The sequence below is a fragment of the Artibeus jamaicensis genome, unplaced genomic scaffold (genome assembly GCF_021234435.1).
Source record: "Artibeus jamaicensis isolate MK-2021 breed Jamaican fruit bat unplaced genomic scaffold, CSHL_Jam_final contig_519, whole genome shotgun sequence".
NCBI classification, from domain to species: domain Eukaryota; kingdom Metazoa; phylum Chordata; class Mammalia; order Chiroptera; family Phyllostomidae; genus Artibeus; species Artibeus jamaicensis.
Window position 1 is genome coordinate 17213752 of NW_026521871.1, and position 26556 is coordinate 17240307.

Consider the following 26556-nt stretch of genomic DNA (forward strand, 5'->3'; position numbering starts at 1 on the left):
TCAAATATGCAGCACAGTACTGTTAACTATAGTCGCCATGCTGTATGTTGTATCCCCATGGCTTATTTATTTTATAACTGAAAGTTTTCTACCTTTTGATTCCCTCCACCAGTTTTTCCCACCCCGCCCCCACATCTTTTAAGACTATATTTTTTCCTGAAAAGATTAGGAACCACTACTCTAAAGTTACTGGTAGTCTACAAGAGATCTATCATCATCTGGGGCATAGGACTTTTTTTTTTAAGATATTTTCGTTTTTATAACCAGAAAAGGAAATAACATATTCAAAAACAGTGAGATTCAGCGTTTAGAAATATTTTACTCAGGAAAAAATAAATTTGTAAACAGAAGATATCTCAACAAAAAGGGGAAAATGGCAGGTAAATCTTAAGATACTTAGTGTTTTACTCTACTTTATTCAGTACTAGAATTCTGGCTTTGCTCAGCATCAAATTCTGATGTAGGAAAGCCCACAGAGATTAAAGGAGAATAAAATAACTGGGAAAATTTAGCATTGTATATGTTTGTGTGTTTTTTGCACAAGAATTTGAAGTTTATTATGCTAGTTGTATTTATTAACTAAAAAGTACTATTTTATCAGTGTTCTGGGACCGATTTGTTACAAGTATTAATGAATGAGAATTTTCGGCAAAATACAGCTGAAGGGTTTACTGAAACTAGACCAAAGATGATCATCTGTGTCAAGGCTTTTAAATCATTTTTATATAAAGATCTCCAGAGAAATATTTATAATATTTTGATATTTTATGTGATGGGAACTTTTTAAATTTCTGGGTCTCGTATCAAACAACCAGCCAGTTGGTTCATAGGTGTTAATCCTCTTGGGCTTCTAGGGAAATAATGTATTCACCATTCCAAAGATTTCATTTTACTCAGTAACCTACAATGTAAGTAAATACAGGCTACTTTTATGCATAGACTAAACACTGTACAGAGACGGGCAAGAAGTAGGTTTGTTGATGATAATAAAGAACTGTGCCAAAGTGTGCTTAAGTACAGTAAGTGGACTAAAAGAATGTGTAAATAATGAAGGCCAGAAATTTGAATGCTTTTGTGATTGTACCTAAATACACTGTGCCACTGCCATATTCTTTTGAGTTAATAATGTAATAATCATAACCTGCATGTCTTTTTCCATTCAAACAACTGTAATCCTACTTTTGCCCACCCTGGTATATCAAAGTTTAATTTTATTGTTATCAATAGTTTTGTAATAGAGTGTTGTAGTGGTTTGTATTTGTAGTGAAGTGTGCCTGTTTTCCACTAAACTGAGCCTTAAGGTACATACATGTGCTTTGTGGTACAAATAGGAATCATATATAACATGTCCTGACTGTTTATGTTCTGTGATACTCAGCCATCATTACAGAGTTAACTGGCAAGTGTACCTCAGTCAAGTAGGGTGAGCCTCTTTACTGTTTTCACTCTGAGACCCCCCCTAGTATTCTAAGAAACTGCTCACTAAAAGTAAGGAGACCACCTGGTCACTACTTTATATGCAAGCCATTGGTTCTGTGATGCAATCTGTCCTTATCTTTAATATGCAGGTTTAATGGAATGTCACGCTTTGCCTGCTTTGAGGTATTTTTCCTGAGTTTTATCTACTTATTGACATATAACGTACATAGGACTGCTGTGTCACAGCTGTGGGTCATGGGTGTACTTGTGGTTAGCTCTGCTATTAGGAGATTTTTGCATTTCCGAGAACGCAAGAAATTTTATTATCAGCCAACTCGTCATCAAAAAATTATTAAGGCATTTTTTAAAGCCGTAAGTGTATAATTTTATTTTTATTTATTTATTTATTTTAAGGTTTTTATTTATCTTTAGAGGGGAAGGGAAGGAGAGAGGGAGAGAAACATCAATGTATAGTTGCTTCTCATGCACTCCCTGCTGGGAACTGGGCTGCAGGGAACCGGCCGGTAACCCAGGCATGTGCCCTGACTGGGAATCGAACCACGACTGCCTGGTTCACAGGCCCGCACTCAATCCACTGAGCTACACCAGCCAGGGCAAAAGCCATAAGTGTATAATTTTAAAATGTAAGCATTACTGAGCATTAAGCTCTTTATCCACCTTAATTTTTGTCAAAAAAATATGGCCTTCCTTTTCTTATCATCACCACCTATCATTGTAAGCAAAATCCCTATCACTTATTTTTATGATTAAAAAGGAGACAACTTCACTCAATAGTTGTGATATGTACAAGTGATATTTCTGGAATTTCCTGTGGAAGAGTAAAGATTACAGATGAAACGGCCATGAGTTTATTGTTGATTAAATCTGGATTAGGGTCCTTGAGTTAATTAAAGGGTTTTCTCTGCTTTTGTATTGGAAATTGCTCACAATAGGTTTTTTTTTTTTTTTTAGTGCAAAAAATTAGCATATCACTGGATGAATAATGTGAACAAATTTTTGAAGGAAAAGAAACAGTTTAATAACTAATTAACAAGGAAAATTTCACTCCTTTCAGGCAGTGGAGTTTGAACTAACCCAGTAGGCATTAGGGAACCCATGTAGTTTCCTAATAGTGGAATGAGAATGATCAGAGTTCGGCTCCAAAAGAGTTAATGTCAGAGAAAAATGAAGAAGAGGGTGGAGAGTTGAGAGCCCAGAGTGAATGAGATCAGTTTGTTGCTATATTGCAACCTTGAAATCATAATTGTGTAGTGTTGGTGAATGGATGGGTAAAAGACAGTCTGTGAAGCATTTCAAAGAAAGAATAGCTCTGCATCCAGGCTCTTAGTCAGGTGCTGGTCCAGCCCAGCAAAAAAGAGAAGTTTTTGCCTCATTTTTCGAGGGCTTAGGTTTGTAGTGGTCATCTGTTGTCATTATGGAGTATACCAAATGAATTTGTAGCTACAATACAAATTCAGTCAATAGTTTGGCTCTTCTAGTAAATCAGTATTGACAAGCTTATTATAGTTTCAAAGTTCTTTCCAAGGGTAATTTAAAATGAAGGTATCATTTTATACTACTGAGGCACAACTACTAAAACAGTTTTGATAACCTGTTTAAAACTGAAGAGCTCAGATATTCTAGGTTACTTGCATTTTTCGGTCAGAATCCTACACATGCCAACTAGATTACAGATCGCCAGCACAATTTGTTTTTTCATTACTTACTGGAAGAAGAAATTTAGAGCTTAGTGCATTCTATTAAAAGAATTAAATGTTCTCTCATGGGACAACTCTTAAGAAAATACTTTGGCTCTGAAATAGTGCTTTATCTAGGTTTTATTTTGAAGATCCCAGCCCAAATATAGTGACAAAGAACAGATTTTCTCTATTTGCTATATAGAATTTTAGAGGACAGCAGCACATCAGTCTTAAAAGTGTATCACAGAATTGGTGAGAATTTACAGTTAACTTACATTTTAGGCTTTTTTTTTTTTTTTTAGAAAATAGTCTTCTAGGAAAAAGGCTTCTGAGGAAAGAATTGAAGTTATTTTAAAACTTAAGAGAAAATGTAGCCTTTCCACTGTGTAGGAGTGTAAAATGGTTTTTACTTTCTGGAAAGTGGTTTGGCATCACTAATAATTATGCTCATGCCATTCTGGCAGTTCCACTTCTAGGAATGTGTCCTAAGGAAGTGTTTGTGCACATATATAAACAAAGGCATATGTACATACCATTCAGTGCATAAATTGTGTATGTTTTGGAAAATTAGCAACAATCTAAACATCCACCGGCAGAAAACTGACTTAAATTATAGTATATCCATGGGATAGAATACTGTGGCATCATTTAAGATGAAGTAAATTTGTACATCTTCTTTGCATATAGAAAGATGTTTAAAACTTACTGCTACTAAAACAAAAGAGATTATTGAACAGTAGGGTTGTTTATCTTTGAATATCTTTGGGAAATGGAATTATAAGAATTTCACTTTATGCTTTTGTAATGTTTGCATAATTTTTAGAAGCATTTTTTTAAATAATAAGAATAAAGATACAGCTGTTGGGGGGGAGGGAATCCTGTTGTGCATATCAAAATTATTAAGCTTTAAATTCCTTTACAGCTCTGTACTTAGACACCTGGTCTGCCAAATAATTGCAGAACATGTATGGTCAGGTTCTGTTCATCTGTGTTTTGCATGTTCTTCCTGCCCATTGTCCTTCGTTCTTAACAGAATTTTTCATGAGACCATTCAGTAAGTTTTGTCTAAACAGTTTAAGAGATTTTTAAAAGCATCTGTTTCCATAAGAGAGTCCTCTGTGTCACAGGTAAATTGATGAAGTGGTTGGGGGTTTTCTTTCTTTGGAGAAAGGGCGTTGTTTATCTTCAGACTTACTCGTTAATTGTAAAGGCATACTTAGGATTTATTTTTCCCCTTCATGGTTGTAGAAATACAATGCTTGGCACATAGGCAAAACTAAAGAGTTTGCAGATTGCCTACCTTTTTTTTTTTTTTTTTTTTTTGAAAAGATAAACACCTTAAAATAGCACATAACATAGCTTTTACACATAGTAGTTCTTTCATGTTGGATGGATGGATGGGTGGGTGGATGGTTGGATGTGAATGAATGAATGAAGAAAAGATAAGATGAGACTGGCAAATCTAGATAATATAAATCCTAAGAGCCAGGAATTCTAATCTGAACTTATTTGTCTAATAGTACCAATAATTGGTGCTTATTTTAATTATATAGTCTTTTTGTTTTAATTCAGATATTGCTGCCTAAAGTAAGTAGTAATTACTTTAATAAATAAGAAGTTATACATTAAATCCTTTTTTTTCTGAACTCCACCACTGTGTTACGACTTCTTATAATTAATATATTTATAACTGTTATTTCATCTATAAAATAATTAGACTTTAATCTTAAAACTCTAATTTTTTATCAATTGGAGAAATTTTACCTAAATACAGAAAGTATGGCAGATATTGATGCCTCAAATATGCATAAACCGTTTTGTATGGAGTAAGTAAATCTAGTTCACGTTTCAGGGTTTGGAAAGGATCTGAACAGAGGAGACAAATAGAGGTATGAGAGGTTTGTGGTTGTTTGTTTGTTTGTTTGTTTGTTTGTTTGTTTGTTTTAAAGATTTTATTTATTTATTTAGAGACAGGGGAAGAGAGGAAGAGTAACATCAATGTGTGGTTGCCTCTCACATGGCCCCCACTGGGGACCTGGCCTGCAACCCAGGCATGTGCCCTGACTGGGAATCGAACCAGCGACTCTTTTGTTCACAGCCTGAGCTCAATCAACTGAGCTACACCAGCCAGAGTTTTTTGTTTTTTATGTGACCTGGTATATTTTTCTAAAGCACATGCTGAGGCTCCAAACACAGTAGGACAGAACATTCAGAAAATCTTGAATATAGCCCTTTAAAGAGGTAAATCAAAGATCGTGTCATTTTTATTTGCCTACCTAGAAGCCTAAAACTTTTCTAATTCATGTTAAGATAGTGTATTCATCCTTGGTTAGTTTAGCAGTAAATATGTATTTATTATTGTTTAAATGAGTTATAAATAAAATATTTTTTCTACAGTGTCAATTTATAATAACTTCATATTGTGGCATGTATTCCATTTGTGTTTAGTTTCATATTTATGGCATCTACTCTTAATCCTACCACCTTTTCCCCCTCCCCTCCAAGCAGCTATGGCTTGGCCTCCATAATATTACTATCAATGAAATTTTTCATGAGGAAAAGAAATTCTTACTATGGAATAAAACAGGATTTTTAAAAACTGGATTTTAATTACCTCCTATTCTAGTTACTGGATTGTTGTGCCAAGCCAGGTAGCCCCTAAGGGAATATAAATTTAGGCGAAGTGGCCAAGGGATCAACAAGTGTTGCAGGGGAAGAGAGGGGGGAAAAAACTTTATCTTGGCTCTAAATTACTGAGCCCTGATATTTCTTTAGTTTCTTAATTGTTTCCCCAGTGTTTCTCTTTTTTCTTTTTTCTCTTTGGCCCTGAACTTTTCTTAGATCTTTGCCTGCATTAACATGCTTCAACTTTTGTAAGCCTAACTTAGAATTTATACTATCCCAATTATATAAACTTTTCACTGAATTTATTAATTCTAATGCTTACCATTTATCACTCCTATACTTTGTTTCCCACATATTGTCTTCTCACATTATTTACTTTAGCAAAATTAAAACACATATTATTGAAGAAGAGTGAAAATTATTTTTAGCTACTCGGAGGTTAGTAGTAGAGCTCCTTTTTCTTTGCATATATTTATAGGTTCCAGAGAGCCATTTAAGCTCTTAATTTGCCACAAATGCTAGTCCATACCCACCTAAGTCAGTAAGACAGGTGTTATTCCTTTTATTATATGGATGAGAAAAACTGAGACTTTGAGACATTGCATGAATTAGATAAGCCAGTGACAGGATTCATAGAAATTTGGAGCAGGAAAAAACCTAATGAAAAAAATTTTTTTTTTATTTTAATTGTTCAAGTATAGTTTTCTGCCTTTTACTCCCATCCCAGCCCACCCCCCTAATGAAAACTTTACTTTGAGAAATTTAAGGTCCATCTATTAAGAGTAATTTTTCTGAGATCACCAAACTAATTAAGTTGTAAGCTAGAACTCAAATTTCCTAACTCCTAATACAGTAGTACTTTTTTCTTTTTTCAAGGTAAAAAGCTGTTACAGGACAAATGGTAGTGTGTATTTTAATTTTGGTTGGAGATGGAAAAGAAGCATACAATGTAGCTGCCATATTAGTTCTCATACAAGTTGGTCATGTAAGAGATAAAATGCATTCATATATTTATTGCATTTCTTTTCTGTGATTTAAAAATTAAGTTGATCCGTGACTGTTGTGACTTAGTGGATTGACCTCTGGCCTGCAAACCAAAGGGTTACTGGTTTGATACCCAGTCAGGGCACATGCCTGGCTTACCTGCCCAGTTCCCCAGTTGGGGGAATTTGATGTTTCTCTCCCTCTTTCCCTCCCTCCCTTCCCTTCTCTCTAAAAATAAATAAAATCTCTCCAAAACAAATTGAGAGTAATAATCATACCCAAAAAAACCTTTTAATATTATCCCCTCCTCCTTTTTACCATTTTGTAAATTTCATTCAAAAGAAGAAAATTAAAGTATAGAAATTTAAGAATAAATTCAACTTACATATATAACAAAATTTGAGTAATTGCTGGGTTCAAAACTGGAATCTTAAAGTTAATGACTTATCTTTTAACCCTAATTAAAATTTTTTTTCTGGCATGTTTTTTTATCTTCTCCTTAACCAAGTTAAATTTACTCATTTGTGGACCTATTAAAGAACTTTATGGCCTCAGAATTACTCTGTATGTCTGTTAATTTTCATTATTTAATAGTTTAAATATATAGGTAAGTTGGGCTGAATGTATTGATTTCAGTAGCTATTTTAGACGCTTGTTTCTAGTGAATGTCAGTCTGAGGGTTATTGTTTAAGGGAAGAAATTGGGTAGTTGTGCTTAGTTGGAGTTTAGAGAACTGAGGTTCGTTTTATGCAGAGCCTTTCAGTTTGTGAGGAGAAAAAAGTCCTAATTTTGTAACAATGCTGTGTGAACCTGCATTGAAAAAGAAACCAGGCCTAGGAAATGAAGAATCTAGGGAGGATTTTTAAATTGAGTATATTTTTAAGCTGGATTCTAAAATAGTAAGTCATGGCTAAAAGGGTGAAAATAGTTACCCTCTTATAAGATCTGAAGTAATATTGTTGCCTTTGAGGAAAGTAGGCATTGCGGTGTGATATTACTCAGTCTACTTTTTATGTCAGCCTAAGCAAGAAGGTATTTGCACTTTTTCTTTAAAGACATGCCTATTTGTAACAGTTTCACATAATTTCGCAATGTCTATAAAATAACCTTTCTGGCCCTGGATTACTGAGTGTGCATATTTGTCCTTATTTTGAAATCTCCTAACTTGGCCCCAGATTCCAGAGTGATTTTCATATTTAAGGAAGCCATTACCTCCCAAAAGGTTTTCTTAGAAGAGTGAGGAAAATAAGTGTAAAATATCAGTGTGAATGAATACCTTGCTGTTAATATGCTTGGGGAATTATATTCACAGTAAAACTTGTCTCAGTGTTCTGTTAAAATTTAATGATGGATGATAGGTATTATAAAGCCAAAGGAATTGGAAGACGGGGACATTTTGAGAAAACGGCTTATTTGTGTATATATTTATATTTTTTAATTTTTTTTTTAATTTTTTTTTTCTGTTTTGTCAGAGACCAAAATTGAGGAAGAGATTTGGCTTTCTTTTGGTTTGTGAAGTTGATCAGCGATTGCTCCTTGGCTAAGTTGCTGTCTGCCTAGGCTGTTAACAATTGTTTCTCTGGCAGCAGATCTTGTTCATCGGGATTGCATCATTTCTGGGAGAATGGCCAAGGTCCACAGCCTCAGTACAAAGACTGTCTGAAGCATATGAGGCCTGTTCTCTTTCTGAAGCGGCACTCCTCTTCCTGCCAGTCCTCTTCACATGATTACTGAAGCAGGCTTGTTCTGAATTTCTTTCATTGGATTGGCTGTTTATTGGACTCTTGTCTCCCAGCTGCTTCCGGCTCACCTGGCTGATGCAATTTCTCTTTCTGAAATCTCTGTTGGAATTGTTCTTAAAACACTGTCTGTCTTCTGAGAGTGACCAGGCAGATCACATGGGGCTTGTGCTTTCAGCAAGTCATAGAGAAGAGACTGTCAGAATGACAAAAACAGACTATTGACCATTTCTGAACTCAATCTTAAAAAGACAGGGGGTAATTATAAACTATTTCTGGCATGTTCTATTTAATGGTCTTTGCCTAAGAAACTATGTAAATGGTGACTTCTCAAAAGAGTACTCGGTATTAGGAGACAGGCTGGTGGTCCTGCTTCTGAATCTGAGAACAATACTAGTGTTTTTGTGGATTCCGATGGATTGTTCTGGAGATACTTAAATTTGAAATAAAATTAAAATTCTGATACATTCGTTTCCCCCCCCCCATTGTACATTCCTACTTATTTGTTCTTTCTGTCATTTCTTATATTTCTTAATTGTTGCTGCTAAAAGAATCTACGTCTCTTGATTTAATTTTTTCTTTCTTGTACTGTTAACCTTTATTCTTTTATAATTCCTAATATGCTCTTTGTGAATTGTTTTGAAAGAATAGTTCATTTTCCAACTTTCAATCAGTTGGAGATTAATAAAATATCAACATAATGTACATTTCCTCTCCTTAGTCACTGAAATGACATATGAACAGCTCATTCACCTATATGATGTATTAACAGTTCAGGTGTTAACACCTCATTCTGGCTGGTGTTGAATTGCACTTTCTTCTCCCAAAAGTCCTAGGTCATCACCCATTTTTCTGTCCTTTTTTGGAGGGTAGAAAGTTGATAAAGGCTTTATTTTTTCACATATTTCTGTTAGGGTGTTGACCACAAAAAGAAATGTGTCCCTTTTTGCCGGTCTTTTTCTGTAGTAGGAAAAGGGGGCATCAGTGGGATGGTGGGGTAGGGGGGTGGTAAAGGAGTGATACGAACTTAACTGGATGGTGGTAGGTCCTTGTCTGACTGAGGAGTAAATTGACATTTGGTTAAAGGAAAGCCTCTGAATTTGGGATGGGGTCAGTGGGGAAGAGCAGCACCTTCTGGGAGAGATCAAAAGAAGGAATCCCGTGGGAAATGGGAAAGAATCCTAATTAGAAGGAAAGAGAAGGAATATCCAGTGATACAAGTTTTTACACTTAAGTCAAAAAAGATAATTTCCCTTTCCACCCTTTATTTAGGTCTTGGTTACAGGAAAATAGAATATAAAGGTTAAAGAACAAAAATACAATACCAGAGGGAACATAGGAGGGTAAACAAGACAGTATGCAAAGATGAAACGAACAGTTGTGTTTAATAATTATTTTTATTATTATTAAATAATTATTAATAATAAAATGTTATTTCTGTAGAGTTCTATTCTGTCAGTTTATTGGTGTTATTTCTTTCTATACTAATTTGTATCTCAACTTTTTCTAGGTCTTCAGAGCTACCAACAGATAATTTTTGGGGACTTCGTATTCAGAGGTCTATACAAAGGTGACTGAGCCAAATAAATTCTTTTGATGTTGTATTTTGATAAATGCTAAAATCAAATGTTGAGGTAAGGATGATCAAAATTCAGCAAATATTTCTCAGACATCATCTGTGTGCTAGGCACTGTTCTAGACATTAGAACTAGAGCAGAATATTGAAATACAAAAATCCCTGTCCTTAGAGAGTTCACATTCTAGTAAGAATAGACAGACAGATTAGCAAGTAAAAAATATCTTGAAATTGTTCCACCCAGAAAGAGCGTTAATTCTTCTCAGTCTCTCTAGGACACATCTCCAAACTATGATATATATTAGTAAACAATACTAGGAATCTATTGTCTAGAATTACAATAGAATTACAAAACTAGTGTAATTATCATAAAATATTATATATAGATGATCTGTTAAAAGGTCTTCAGTTAACATTTTAATAGCTACATGTTGAGTGTTTTTTAAGAAAGGAACTATCTTAAGGGTTATGTGAGAAATTTGGTTTTGTTACTGTTTTTTGAGTTAAGAAACTCCCACAGTATTATAAAAACATTGTTTAGAACAAGATGGCCAAGGTAACCCTATAATTGCTTTCATCAGAAGAGTGGAAGAATCATGTAAAATTGGAGAAAATGAATATGGAATAATCCATTAAAGATAAATGTATAGTTAACTACTTAATGTTTTTTAAAGTTATTTTCAGCTATCCAGATTTGCTGGGGTGGGATTTCATGAAGGAGTGTACTAAGGAGATACTATCTGAAATCATCTTTTTATCTTTTTATTTTAATTAACTTTTAAAATTTTATTCTCAGAAAAATAACAACTCTCAGTGTAGATTTATAAATTGTATTTATCCAGAAGCATACTTTTTTTTATGGGCATTTAATAGTGCCTGTGACAGGAGTTTTAATGGTACTGAGTAACTTTTTTTCTTGTTCTTTACTGAAAATACAATAATAGTAATTATATATCATATATAACAGTAATATAATAGTAGTTCAGTTTACTATATATTGGTCAAGAAAGATATGATTATTATCAGACTCTGTTTAGATTATTAAACCAGGCAGTTTGAAGGCTTTTTTATTTTCTTCTTTAATTTGAATTATACAGTGATACTAAAATTAGAGAAAATTAAACCAACAAGCCCCAATATTTAATTTTATTCTCTTTGGGCTTATTTAATATGTTCTCTCTTACCATTTGCAGATTTTATTTCAATTTTCCAGAGACTTTAAGGATATACTGCTTAAATCTCAGGAAACAGTTATGTGTAAGATGGGCCCAAGGCAGAAGTTATTAGTCACTTTTACAAGCTGTGAGGAAGCAATAGACAGGAAGATTTGCCCTTTTCATTTTAGTCCCAAGTTTTAGCAATATGTTACCTTCTGTTGAGTGGGAACAGATCTATTGCCACACCCATACTTGAAGAGTCCTAGATCCATTGGTGAGACCAAGCTCCTGCAAAGTGTAGGTGCCAAGGAGGACTTTTAACTTACATCCGTTCTAGCATTTTAAAACGTCACAAACAAGTACTGTTATCTTGATGCATAATATGATGCATAATACTGGTTTGATTCACTGTTCACAATTATGTTTTTTGTTCACGTTAATTTGCTTCAGATATCAAAATAAGATTCAAGTCAAAATAAGATTCAAGCATCTCAGGTTGTCTACCATTTAAAGTTCACATTAGTCCCCTGGATTGACTCAATAACATATACTTTTAATTTTTCTAGTGTAAACAGTCATCTGACATTTCTTCCATCTTAATTGTTTTATCATGAATCATATATCAATCATGATTCCTTGTAGTCTCTTCTTGCAGAAATCTTTATTAGTCTGGGTCTTTGACATTGATTGTCTTCTTACTTTATGCTTTTAGTGGTTATTTTTATAACAGAAAACCACTCATATAAAATACATTTTTCCCCTTTTGTACCATACTTCAAAATCTCTTAATCTACTTTTGCATTTTTACACTTAAGTTGTTTGCAGGTCTTTCTGTTCCCAAATTCCTCTGTTTATGGTTGCGACTCAAGGTGTCCTCGATACTTTTCCACACAATATTTTCTGATCTTTATCATGAAGCTGTACTCTTTGTGACTTGTTTTTATTCGTATCTAGCAGTGGATATTACCTCACAAATATAGTTGTTAAGATAATTGCATCTTCTCCCAAAATTATAGTTAAAATAGTTGGTTTTAGCCCTGGCTGGTATAGTTTAGTGGATTGAACTGCATGCCTGTGAACCGAAGGGTTGCTGATTCAATCCCTGGTAAGGGCACATGCCTGGGTTGTGGGCCAGGTCCCCAGTAGGGAGCGTGTGAGAGGCAGCCACACACTGATGTTTCTCTCACTCTGTTTCTCCTACCCTTCCCCTCTCTCTAAATATAAATTTTTTAAATCTTCAAAAAAAAGAAAAGAAAAATGGTTTTAAAAACGGAAGACTGCTCTGTGACAGAAAAAAGCAGTAAGAACAGCTCTGTCCAGACAAATAGAAACAAACTGATCTCTTTTATTCGGAAGAAATAACTGGCTGCTGGAAAAATTGCAATTGTGGCAGGCAGGCAGGGTTTACACGAAGATCTTGAATTATCAAAAAGTTAAACTGGTATTTCTATTAGCCATTTCATATCTTTAAGGTTATTAGTTCCTACATTACTAGAAAATTTTGTTTGATGAGCAGTTGTAGAATGGGGGAAGTGTGCTTATTAGTAAGCTGGGCAGACTATTACTTTCTCTTGAAAAGGAAAAAATAAAAATAGAATGAAAAGAAAGCATAACTTGTTTATGTCATTAATGCATTACATAGTAAACCTAGGACAATGTATAGATCCCTTGCTGTACTTGTTTTATATTTATCCCTTTAAAGTCTTATTCAAAAATGGGGAGGGGGGAGAATAGTAGCATTGAGGATAAATTTAAAGAAATACTGGTTACTAGATATTATTTTCCTTTTCTGTGGCAGGATTCCTCATGTCCATAACATGTTGGTTGAGGCTCTGCAGCTCACCCCCACTCTCAGAGTGGCCAGTCTCCATTAATTGGACCCCGTGATTTCCACTTTCTGCTGTGCTGGACGTCATGAGCATTGCAATCCCTCTGGGAGTCACCACACCAGATACATCCTACTCAGATATGGCTGCTGGATCAGAGTAAGTGCTACTTCCTAGGTAGTAGGCGAATTACGAGTTTGTGTGGAGACAACTTTCTTACGGGCATCTAATAATAAATATGGAGTATTTTCTAAACTCAAGCCTAGCCCACTGTAAATGAGATTAGACCTTTCCCTTTCTCCCATAGATGCTGGAGAGGGAAAAATAGAAAAGGTGGGGGAAGAATTGGGGGAGGGAGTTCTAAGTAAATAATAGAATGAAATGTGCAAAGTAGTGATTATATTTTCATTTGTTTTGATGGGTGGGGAAGATTGAAATAAAGTAGGTGTCACTGCCTGCTTCTATAGAATTAATGATTATTCTGATGGATGGAGATAAAGAGGAGTTCTCTCCAACTGATTTTCCTTGAAGGCCTCTTCCTATGTACTTCTCATTGTTCTAGAGTAAAGGGGCTGAACTTTTATATGGACAAGTTACTTAAGCTTCCTGACATTGTGGGATAGAAAACGTGGAAAGTAGTGTCATCTGTTTTATTATAATATTCATTGCCTAGAAAGAGGACCTTCAAAATCAGTGGTACCAAACTTTTTTTTCAGCTAAGAGCAGCTTTAGGAATTGTCGAAAAGCCCAATCCCTAAAAATAGACTCTCAATTCTTGAAGAATTTAAATGCCAAATGGCAATGAAGGTAGGCCTTTGTTATAAAACTTTATATATTATTCACAGTTTTAAAATTTTTAGCCTTTTGTATCCCTTCTCTTTAAATGTCCGAGATTCCCCCTGCTTACAGATTCCCCCTCTTGTCCTTTTACCTCCCTTGTACCCACTCTTCCTTGCTTACAGAAAGGAAGTGGAAGCCCCCTACCTTTCAAGACGAAGTGGCACTACACAAGGATGTGAAAGTCCAGCGAAAGAGACCCAAGGGGCCTAGGGGGCAGCACACCCCCAGAAGCCAAGTCTATTCCAGGCAGTACCAGGGATTAGGGTCTGGGCTGGAAAAATCCTGGTGTTTTGAATATGTTCAGGTCCAGTTCAGACTCTTGATCCCACAGCCACTTCTTGAGTGAGGTGGGTGTTGCTCTAATTCCCCTGTTTCTCTTGCCATTTTCACCGTCCCCTGGGGATTCTTCCCCCTTCAGCAAAGAAAAGCAACTGCACCAGAATTCTGGGTTCAACTGCATCCCTGATTAATAGTGGTTTTCTTCCTTAAAACTGAGAATATTAGTAAAGAGCTTGTATATTTCTTCACAAAGCCACCTAGGACAATTTAACTGTTTATTGCCTTCCTTAAAGAGGAAGGCTTACAATGAAGCTACCCTAAGCAGCAGTGTGTTGTATTCTGGGGTAGTCTACAGTTTAAAGCAGTTTTTGGCCTTATCGCCATACAGAAAAGAAGATGGAGGGTGCGGGGTGGGGAAGGGTGGGTTGTGTTTATTCCAGGGCCCTTTTTTTTTTTTTTCCTCTTTTTCTCCCCTCCCTTCCTGTTTTGGGTTTTGTGTGTGTGTGGTTTTGGGTTTTGTTTGTGTGTTGTGTGGGGTTTTTTGGTTGTGTTTTTTGAGGTGGTGGGGGTAGGGGGTCTTGGGGGCGTTTTTTGTTTTGTTATACCCCCCTTGGGTTTTGGGAGGTTTTTGTGTTTTGCATGCCAGACAGATTTAGTTATACCAATAGCTGAGGTTTCCAATTTTATAACTATTTCCCAAATAAGGTACTTAAAAATCTTCTTGCATTAGTAGATAACTAGTTACGTAGTATTGAGATTTTTTTACAGTCAGCCACTAACTCCTATATGGATTGACTAGCAAGCTATATAGGTAGACAGCATTAACATTTGTGAAAAATTTCAACAAAGAGATTAAATCAGTGACTTTTGGATAAGTAGATAAAAACCAAAAGCAATTATTCTTAAAACTGGTATTTTTCCCAAAGTATACAGATGACTGCCCGTAAGTGTTGCTAGGGAGTACAGAAGTAATTGCAGGAAGAAAAAAATAATTCTGGCTTGAAAATTGGACTGCAGTGTTTCTGTTCCCTGAGACATTTCATTCACAGTCTCCAGACAGATTTTTAATGCTGTGGTCATAACTAATTATTGTAAACAGTTATTTGTTTAATATTTCTACAAAGCAAGAGAATGTCAACAACTAGCTTATGTAACACTCTGTTAAATTATTAATGATATATTTTAATATTTCACCATGCATATTCTATTGTCATGCACATGTCACTATTCTGGGCTCTGGTATGTAGGGCAAAGTACTCAAACAAGGAAGAGACCCAAATCTTACCTGACAGTTTTTTTAAGCTGATGGCAACGTTATGCATTATGCATTTTTAGTATATTTGTAGGGGAAAAACTGTAGATTCAACAATGGGCATGAAGATTTTTCTGAATTTACAGTCCTACCACAAATGAGTTTAAGACATTTCCAAATAGATAGCATTATAGCACCAGGTTGCATCTTGTATTTTGAACACAATTGATGGAGTCTATTTTAAGCCTGGGTTCTGGGTATGTGCCCAACTATCATAGCAGTTCAGACATAGAGGAAAAAAGACTATAGTTAACATTTGCATAAAATGGTTGACTAATAAAAAAATGCAGTTCTAACACTCCCAAGTTTTTAATCCTTTTAAAATATAGATAAGAGCTGGGTGGGTGGGTGTGTGTGTGTGTGTGTGTGTGTGTGTGTGTACACATATATATAAAATCAGGGAATATCCTAAGAAATCCTATATTTACCTGTTAACTTGTAACTATTAAATCAGTGACCAATGTGGATATTACAAATTTTCCTCATCAAAACATAAGAGCTTAAATTTTAGTACTTGGCATGTATAGCTATATATTAAATGCTGTACTTGACTAGAAAGTATTGTGCAGTAAGATGGCCTTTTAACCTCCAAAACACACATTTTATTTTTATTCCCTAGACTTGCACGTGAAGTGCATATATTTATATTTACTCAGTTTGGAGATGGGTAAGATACAACCAACATAGCTATATCTCCATGGCCATCTTTTAGTTCATATCATTTTCCATTTTCCTGTCCAAAAAGAAAAACCTAAACCCCTGATAAACAGCTGTCATGTTTCACCCCATGTGTTGAGTGGTACAAAATCTCTTAATATAGAATCGGTTCAGTTCTTTAGAATACTTGTTTGTCAAGTAAATTAATATGTGAAATTACTTTCTCTTAACTATCCATCACAGAAACTAAATTCTACCTTCATTTTATTAATGCGTATTTGCCTTTGGTTTCGTTTAGGAAACGCCACCTGTTTCCTAATACTCAGAGCTGACTGCCTCCCAGTGAGCCATGTTCAGATCATCTTTTTCTCAAGAATACTGACCTCCATTCTTGATGTATTATCCCCCCCAGTTCCCATCTGCAGACATTCTTTTAAAGTAATAAAATGCGTGCACTCACCAACAGAGAATACTTTCCTATGTCTGAAGTTCTTCTTCACCTAAAAAGTATCTTTGCTGATATAAATAAGATCCCTTCTCACAGTTTTGGAGCATATAACTGAGTGAGTTAGATACATATATCAGAATTTTCTTTTATTCCCCACTTCTCAGTTGACATTGTGCCACATTGAACCTCACACTTCATTCCTGCCAAGTACTATATGTTGTGTGTTTCTAAGCAGGAAAACATACATTACTTGAAGCAAATAGTATGCATTATTTGATGCCCTAAAAGACTCTTTGATGTATAAGGCTGAGCTGTGTGTGGTGTCCTTAGAATTTCTAATTTGTGAGTCTCTGGTCTGGTTAATTTAAACAACATATCTGTTATTCAGTTCTGCAAAGTTACATAGTACAATTATCTTTCAAATTCCCCAAAGCCTAACCAATTAAAGTTCTTTTTCTCCCTAAAATTTAATTTTTATTCTTTGCCAACTATGCCTTTTTATTACCAAATAAAGGATTACATTAAATTTCTAAATTTGAACACTTACAGAATTCTTTTATTTTATTAAATTGTGCCTGAACTGTTTATTTTCCACTGGGGGGGAAGGGTACAGAAAGATACTTAACCAAGCTTCTCACAAAGCATGATTCTTAAGATATCATATAAGTTTCTTTAAAGGTAGAATGTTATCCTGGTTTACAAACCAGTTAGGCATAGTGGAAAGAGCACAGGCTTTGGACTCAGACATTATTTCAGATCCTGGCTCTGTTAGTATGTGAGCTTGGCAAAGTCACATAAACTCACTACCTTAGTTTACCCTTCTGTAAATATGGGGTGCTATTTTACCATGTTTAGTAGTCACATAGTAGATGAATGAATATATATAAAGTACCTAGAAAGTAATGGGAAATTCAGAATGGTGACCACTACTACTGTTATTATTTGTCACTAGATTAACAAAACTTCTAAGTACAGTTTTATTTTGAAGTTCTGTTATAATACTACCATGCAGCTGTAAAATAATTGTGTCCTTTATATGCTTGCATGTCACTGGTGGATGAGAAGTTATTACTTTAAAGGTGTTTGGGGGTTCATCAAGATGAGAGGTATAAATATAAGATGCCATTGTTTTTACCTGTACTTTCTTCAGGGTATCCTGTCTTGGTAGTGAATGGAAGAGGGCCTGGTCCCTGGGGCAGTACAGAAGGCACTTTCATCATCTCACTCACTGCAAATGTCATGTGAGGTTTCATGGAAGTATTAAGAGATCCAATTAAGAAGAATAGTTCTGAGTCTAAAGCAGCCCAGAGTGGCTTCTCTAGGGGAAACTCCCTGCTCAGCTGGTACGTTTGTGTTTGTCATTAGGGACACCTTGTATCCCAGGTGCCTGCCTTGAGACATCTGCCTGTACTGGCTTCGTGTTACACACAAATCCACATTTAATAACACTTCCAGTGTTATTTATAGGCTTAGTATGTTAATAAGATTGTTTCACTGAGTTCTTTCTCTTATCCTAGTAGCTGGTGGTTGTGGAAAGAGGAGGGGTTAGAATGGGAGGTTAAGTCTTAATTTAAGGAAAGAGTAGGCGTTATGCTATCATGCATTGCTTTTCGCCTTTGTGCAGCCCTGAATCTGTGGAGGCTAGTCCAGCAGTTAATGAGAAGAGCGTGTATTCCACTCATAATTATGGGACCACTCAGAGGCATGGGTGTCGAGGACTGCCTTATGCTGTGAGTATGCATTTGTTTCTCTCCAAAGCAGTGATCTTCCTGGAGTGTAATCCATTCTTATACATTGTGACTTTCTTGCAATGTTTATATGCAGCATGACGAAGTTGCCCCTTTTGCACTTCCCTGCCTCCAGCGGACGTCTAGCCCTGCATCATTGTTCTTGTTTTTATGTCCCAGTTGACCTTGGCATTTTGTTTTATCACTTTCCTGGTTGAAGCCAAAAAACGAAGGGTACTACTTTCTTCTTTCTTTCCATATGTACCATACTTTAGGGGAGAGAGGGGCCAGTGTTTGGACACTGTTGATTTAAAAAATCTTATTTTCAGGATCATAATTACGGAGCCCCTCCTCCTCCGACACCTCCTGCTTCTCCCCCTGTCCAGACGATCATCCCTCGTTCTGACCTGAATGGCCTGCCGTCGCCCGTAGAGGAACGCTGTGGAGACAGCCCGAACTCTGAAGGAGAGACCGTTCCTACCTGGTGTCCCTGTGGTCTTTCTCAGGATGGCTTCCTTCTCAACTGTGACAAGTGCAGGTAAGATCATGTTCCATCTAAATTCAAGCCTGGGTTGCTGGGATTAGGGTTTCTTATTAGTAGGAAAAAGCTCAAAGTATTCTTTCTTGTGTTTGTTAATGTAGATGATTCCTTAGTGCTCCTTGGCTCGAATTCTCTGCACTAGGTGAGAATTGGTGACAACAAGGAATGAGAGATTGATGTTAAAGCTATTGAATTTGATATGAAATTTAATGTCCTGGAGACTTTTGGTAGGTGGGAGGAGAAGGGGGTAGTGATGCAGAGACACTTCTCCCATTTTTGCGATGATATGCTACGTGCTGTTGGAAGGACTACTTTAAGTTTATTTTCCCTCTTTAGGGGAATGAGCAGGGGGAAGGTTATTAGACTTCATCGGCGGAAGCAGGACAACATATCAGGTAATCAGAAGATGGATTATGCTCCTATTGTGACATATTTTTTATTTTAAATATTTGTCTAAACTCTTCATAAGTTCCTGTGGTCGGTCCCCTAGCTCTTTTCGTGGAAAGAGAAAGAAGTCCTCACAAGACTACTATGTAATTCTCTTATCGTGAATTAAATGTATCCATAAATGGCATTTAGCCCTGAGGCAATCAAAATATGTCTTGTGAGCACAGAAAATCAGATGATTTTTAATATGTTACATATTGAGGCAATGGAGCTTTGGGATTGAATATAAGGAGAGAAATACATACAATGTAGAGTTTATGTCTTATTGCCAATGATACAGAAAGAATCTTATTTTCATAAATAAAGTGGGTATTTATGATCTGCAGGTGATAGAGTTACCATATTTTGCTGCATGTGATGTGCTCCCATGTATAATGGGCAAAGTGTTTTGTATACATTATATGTAGGATTATTGTGCCCATGGTGTGTACTCATCATATCCATGTGTAATGTGAGTGCTTATTTTTCCCTCAAAAATTTGGGCAAAAATACACATTATACACAGCGAAATACAGTGATAGTGGAAGTAATGACCTACTGGATATGGAATAGATCTAATGGAATAAGCTGTTTTTAATGCTCTTAAATCTATTTATACAGTATAAATTATAAAATAATCTTTTTTCAGGTGGGGATAGCAGTGCAACAGAAAGCTGGGATGAGGAGCTTTCTCCTTCCACTGTGTTGTATACAGCAACACAGCACACACCTACTAGCATCACCTTAACTGTTAGAAGAACCAAACCCAAGAAGCGGAAAAAGAGTCCAGAAAAGGGTCGTGCAGCACCAAAGACAAAGAAAATCAAGGTACGGAGGGTAAAAGTATCTTAAATAGAAATATTTCTGAAATAGCTCAAATTTTGGACCACGAATGCACCAAAATTTTTTAAGAAGTTTGATCGAGATGTTTGAAGGGCCACTTTTCTCTACTTGCAAAAATCAGCTAATCTGTGTTGTGAACATGTAGACCAACCTCTCTTCTGCCACTCCATACCATCACAACTGGCACAGTTTCTTCTCCAAGCCCCATCCCAGGTATGAAATCCCAGCCCCACCTGGCACAAGCCCGTGTGTGCTACAGCAGCCTCCAGTCTAGGCTTCCACTATTCCTTCCAGTGTCTCCCTGCCTCCTCAGCCCAAAGCGGTCAGCACTTCTTGTCCTGATACATGCCCACCTCATGTCATTGGGTTGATTTTTTTTTTTTCCTTGTTTCAAAAAAATAAATCAGGAAACATCTCTTGAATGGTCTAGGCTTCCTCAGTGTCGCGGTCACTTTCCTGTATTCTCAAACAAAAAGTCTCCAGGAGAAACCTCTTCTGTTTTGTGTTCTCTCTTCCCCATCAGGGCAACTCTGTTGTTCCTAGGTGACTTGCCCATCCCTTGTTTAGGGGATTGGTCTTTGTTTCCTTCTTAATTTCAAAATTGGTAAATCTGCTACCTTAACATTTTGATTTGCTTTTTCTTTTAGTGTCAGGGCGTATTTAGGGTTTAAGTGATGCATGCTCTTCCCTGTTAATTACCTAGTTTCACAATGGGATGCACTGGAATTAGCCACAGAGTTCACTGGCCTTGAGCTACCCCTACTCTTGATAACAGTGTGGGGAATTCAGTTGTGTTTGTTACCTAGGGAAAGGGGGCAGACTAGAACACTAATTCTTGCCTTAGTTTTAGTCTCAGATAGGTATAACTGTCATTCTTGGTACCAAGTTTTGTTTTGTTCTACTTGTTTTCCTCTTTGGGATAGGCATTTCGAGAGGGATCCCGGAAGTCCTTGCGGATGAAGGTAAGGGGTATTCTTCCCTGATGCTGTGTTTACTTCACTGTGATCTTGCATTTTGGTTAGCTTCTTTCCTGACATTGATGGTCTGGGAATCTTGGATTCTGCTTTTCATTAGTTTGTAATTGTTGCCATTCGGTTTTCATTGAGCCTTTCTCCAAAGTAGATTTTCTTGGCCATTTTCTGAAATATTTTCCCTTTCTGTAATTAAGACTTCATGTGTTGGTTTTTCATTAGCTGCTTTTCTGGGGGTGACATTTTCGTAAACAAAACGAGGCTGACATGTTCTGTCATTGTGATTAGCCTCATCCTCAGGACTGAGGGTTTTCTGGGGATAGAGCATCTCTTATGTACCCACCCTAGCACCATATGGGCTTTAACCACCATTTGGAAGGATAATTTTCATCAGTAGGAAAGTAGTGTTTATTGATAGGAATTACTCTTACTGGAATTACTTATATTTGAACTGAGTTCTCCCGGCATATCTATTTGGTATAGAAGATTTTGATGATGCTAATGTGTTTCTTTTCTGTGGTTATAAAATAAAGAGCTTATGAGGTATGATTTTGGGTAGCAGTTGGAGAATAGAGAAGTTATGTTGGATGAATTTTTAGGTACTAGGTGATAAAAACAGTTTCACCGAAGGAGATTTGATTAGGTAGCCTGGTATCTTCCTTTACCTATGTATATATAGAATGACATACCTCCCAAACAATTCCTTAGGGCTTCAAAGCATGTAATTATAACTAAGAGCTATTTTAATTTTTTAAGTATTCATATCCCTAAATGTATAAATTATGTAGAATAAGGATCTTTCCTGTTCACAGTTATATATGGAAAACATTAACATCTTTTAGTGAGAATAAGCTTTATTATGACCAGTGTTAACAAAGATCACAAGTAGCACTTTACCTAAAATTTGAAGGCTTTGCCTTGCACGTAAACAGACTTGTACATATCTGTAAAAGAGATGGGAAGAGGACTTAAAGCCCAAGAGCATCAAAGCCCTGAGATGCCTTAGAACACAACTTAATTATCCTACTGCAAGGGGCCAACTTTGCTTTAACTACCCCTTTATTTTTGTCTCCTTTGCTTACAGGGGACCTTTAATAGATACATAGAACAGACACATCCCTGGTCCCAGCTGTTAAGTTCTATTTTATCAACTATTGTAAAGTGCCTTCAGGAGCTTGAAATGTTTTGAAATATATGTAGTGACTCTCCAAAAAAACTATACATAAACCCCAAGTATTGCTTGCTGTTTTGAAATGTTGACAGTCCAATAAACGTGTTAAAATGTAGACAATAAATAAAAAACACTGGTCGGTTTATTTTAATTCTCACACCAGAATTTTAGGTTGAGTTACAGATTTTGTACTTAGAATTCCTTATTGTTAAACTCCACCGAAGATCTGGGTGAGCGCTATAAGAATAGGGGAAAAATCATTTGGATTTTTAGTCCCAAAGTCAAGAGCTTCCCTACTTGGAGACTACTCAAAATTTCTCAACTTTGATACCATTGTCATTTTGAAGCAAGAAATTCTTGGGCTGTTGCAGGGGCCTGTTTTCTGCATTATAGGCAATTTGGCAGCATCCCAGGCATTTACCTACTCAGTACCAGTAACACACAGGTATGATATTGAAAAATGACTTCAGGTATTATCAGATGTCTTCTTATGGGCAAATTACCTCTGGTTGAGAAACCACTGTTCTGAATCCTCTGAGACAGGATGTTTAATACCCAGAAGAATGGGACAGCAGAATAGACAAGTTATATTAATAAATAGCATATGATACTGTAGCAGAGGCTTCTATTATGCATTAAGTTTAACAAGTCAAAAGTTTAATGATCTCTACTGGTTGCTTAAACTTGAAAATAATGTTTGGGCACCCATAATCCTCAGTCTTATAAGCAAGTACCCTTAAGTCCCAAATTTTGCACTTTTCTTGTTCTCAGCTGTTATTGACATGTCAAGCAAATGATATTCTGTTCTCAGTGTGTTGTCCTTAGATCCTTTGTTTGTTGTTCAGTTTTTCGGACTAGTGAGAAATGTAGAAAACAATAGTATTGATTTTTTCCCCCCATTTTCCGTTTCATGGGGAAAGAATAGTAGACAACAGTTGGTTAAAACCAGTGACACAAGAATGAAAGAAAACAATTGTTGTAATAGGTATAAATGTTTTCTATCTAATTTATGGACTATATGTTTAATTTTCTTATGCCTGTTTCTGCAAGTTTAGTGTGGACGTGACTTGTAAAGAGCATTGGTATTATACTGTCTTTTCCTTCTAGTCATCGCTACTTTGACATCATCAGTATCAGTGTTTGTTTTGTTTTCTGATGCCACCTTAAGTCTTGAGCACCATGAAGGAGAACATGTATCAGACTTAAGCTTTGTCTCTGTAGTTCAAACACATAAAACTGTCTGTTTAGGATGATGTTTCTGTAATATAATAATCTTTTCTCAGCACAGTCCCCATAGAGAGCAATGGTTTTCCTAGAGAAGTATAGTAAGGTACCTCTCAGCATTTTCTACACTCTACCTACCTGCCCCACCTCACCTTACCAGAATACAGCTATTTAAACTGTCAAAAAAGAGTGTTAGATACACTCCAGAATAATTTTTTTATGTGAAGTGAGATGATAGATTACTTATTTATTTTGGATCACATGTATATTTAAAATAAACATGTATTAATTGTATAAAAAACATTCTTCTAGAGAGAAGTAGAATAATACCAGTTTGGGCTGGCACACTAAGGCAGATGTTAAGAAGTATTGAAACTTAAGGGATGTGATATTTGAGGGGTGTTTTGTTCATTTTCATGAAAACTTTCTTGTTAACTTGATACTGTTCTTCTAATAACAAAATTGATTTTTATGACTTAAAAATGGTCATAAAACACACATCTGCATCACAGTGATGGAATGGAACTATGATCCAGATTAATTTCTCCCTTTAGAAATGAGGAAACTGAGCTTTTCTATGTTGTTCAAGGCTTCCCTGCTTATTGGTAGTGAAACCAAGGTAGAAGCCAGATCCCCTGACTCCCAAGCTATTATTCTTTTATGCCACACCAAATGCCAAGCAAAAACAAATTTTCTTTGAGACTCAGTCTCTTTCCTCCCTTTCCCATTTTTATTCATGACTCTGCTAACCTACCTGACCTTTGTTCTCTGCAGAATTCTCCTTCTGAAGCACAGAATTTAGATGAGAATACAACTGAGGGATGGGAAAATCGGATAAGACTGTGGACTGATCAGTATGAAGAAGCTTTCACTAATCAGTACAGTGCCGATGTACAGAACGCCCTTGAACAACATCTACATTCTAGCAAGGAATTTGTGGGCAAACCTGCTATTTTAGACACTATCAATAAGACTGAATTGGCCTGTAATAATACAGTTATTGGTTCCCAAATGCAGGTAAGGATCAAAGGATTAATGACTCTTAAGTAAGTGATTGTTAAGAACCCAGGAAGGGGTCATATGTTGGAGTTATCATATTTTTCAAATGTTCAAGGACTTAGAATAACAAATTAGCTACCTACTGAGAATCTTTAACCAAAGCAGGTTATAGTGATATACATTTTAAACTATTTTTATTGATTAAAAATAAAGATAGAAAATTTTACACAGCCTCAGTAGGAATTACTATGATTCATAGAAAGCTAAGCTTGTTTTTTCCTCATTCTTACATTAGACATAGACCACCGAAATCTTAATCATATATTTTTCTTGGATCCTTTCTTGCCGTGGAGGGGGTGACAAGTTCACTATATTAGAATCTGTTTCCTAGAAACACCTTTTAGCAAATCAAAAATTTCTGATCGTTGACCTAAATAATATATACAAATTCCTCACTTAGGAAATATTTTTAGTGTACTAAGCTCCTGTTGCTGTTGTCTAATGTTAATACTCCGGTTTTATTCAGCTACAGTTGGGAAGAGTCACTCGCGTACAAAAGCACCGGAAGATCCTGAGGGCTGCAAGAGATTTGGCTTTGGATACTCTTATAATAGAGTATCGAGGAAAAGTCATGTTGCGACAGCAATTTGAGGTCAATGGGCATTTCTTCAAAAAGTAAGAATATCATTTATTGAGCGGTGAGGGCTAAGGAGGGCCTGGTTCAGTACTATGGCTGTAAAACTATCTGGTTGATAGACTACTCTTTTGGCGGGGAATTACAGCTCAAATAAGCTTATTTCTGTCTGCATTGCTGGAGAAGTACAAATAAATCTGCAAATTGTTTAATGAATAAAGTAGTCATAAGTCCAAGCCAAGTATTCCTTGTTTTGTGCTTATTCTTTAATCAAAAGCAGACCGGCATGTGATATTTTTCAAGTTTAGGAATTGCAAAAGACTGCTTCTGTCAGCATATGCTTCATATATGCTTCATATTTGAAGTCATGGGGTGGCCTTTTTATTTGTGTTGAGAATTACAGGAATTTTAATTATATCCCTAGACCATACCCCTTTGTGCTCTTCTACTCAAAATTCAATGGTGTAGAGATGTGTGTGGATGCACGTACATTCGGTAATGACGCTCGGTTCATCAGAAGATCGTGTACACCAAATGCAGAGGTAAGATTTGTATAGCAACTTCTCTTTGAATGGAATCACCAAAGAAAAGTCTACTGAAGAAGCAGTCTGAAAACTTCACCCAGATTAAGGTCTGTAGATAATGGTTGTGATCTTCATTGTAAGAGAAACAAGAAACAAAACTAATGATGCTTTTATTCCAACAGAATGTAGGCAAGAATAAATCTTCTTTAGCAAGGAAAAAAGCATTTGCTGAAGAGAAAGAGCTAGGCTGGATTAGAAGTCAAAGGGGTTATATTAAAGAAGTTGCCATATAATATTACAGAATATGTCATTGGGCCCAAACTAAGTTGTGTGGTTGTAATTTTTTATCTTTTAGTTAATAGTGTTATAAAAGAGATTTGGGGCATTTTTAGAATTGATTTTTCAGTGCACCCATATCAAATGAAGCAAGAAAATTACAGGGCTTTTCTTACAGACGAAGTAAGAAATTTTAATTCTCTGAAATAGCTTTAAGATACAGAACAGTAACCTTACCCTGATTTCTTACATCTCAGAATTTATTGAAGTATTTTAAATTTTGGAACAGTTACTGTATAATGGTTTCAAATGAAATGATATATAACAGACTACAATAACTCTTAAGTGGGGAGAAATTATTTGGATTAAAAGTTTTTTTCTTCTTTTGGAGAGTTTCTCGTTTTTATGATAAATCTCCAACCATGTGTGTCGTCTACACAGGTGCGACACATGATTGCAGATGGGATGATTCACCTGTGTATTTATGCTGTGTCTGCCATCACCAAGGATGCCGAGGTCACCATAGCATTTGATTATGAGTACAGTAACTGGTAAGACCTCCAAATTTTCCTGACATGAATGGCCTTATCTTACATATTAAGTTATTGAGTCTGCTTTTGTTTCATGCCATTTTCATCTCTTTTAACTAATCTTTTCA

At 36.0% G+C, this 26556-nt stretch overlaps 1 protein-coding gene across 15 annotated transcripts in view; it reads left to right on the plus strand.

The window, feature by feature from the left end:
• SETD5 (SET domain containing 5) overlaps positions 1-26556 on the plus strand; it is a 75802-nt gene that overhangs the window by 22964 nt on the left and 26282 nt on the right. For 4 of the 15 annotated variants that reach the window (XM_037134753.2, XM_053669001.1, XM_053668999.1 and 1 more), the window contains exons 1-13: positions 13108-13185; positions 13743-13833; positions 13989-14213; positions 17713-17905; positions 18187-18292; positions 18619-18827; positions 19167-19225; positions 19906-20084; positions 21023-21061; positions 24240-24482; positions 24991-25139; positions 25523-25640; positions 26340-26449. In XM_037134753.2, the coding sequence (XP_036990648.2) occupies positions 17814-17905; positions 18187-18292; positions 18619-18827; positions 19167-19225; positions 19906-20084; positions 21023-21061; positions 24240-24482; positions 24991-25139; positions 25523-25640; positions 26340-26449 (1304 nt within the window). In that variant the 5' untranslated portion in view covers positions 13108-13185; positions 13743-13833; positions 13989-14213; positions 17713-17813. Of the gene's footprint in view, positions 1-9977; positions 10102-12998; positions 13186-13742; positions 13834-13988; positions 14214-17712; positions 17906-18186; positions 18293-18386; positions 18524-18618; positions 18828-18931; positions 18973-19166; positions 19226-19905; positions 20085-21022; positions 21062-24239; positions 24483-24990; positions 25140-25522; positions 25641-26339; positions 26450-26556 lie in introns of those variants that run through there. The other 11 variants (XM_053669002.1, XM_053669004.1, XM_037134752.2 and 8 more) reach the window with 11 other exon arrangements.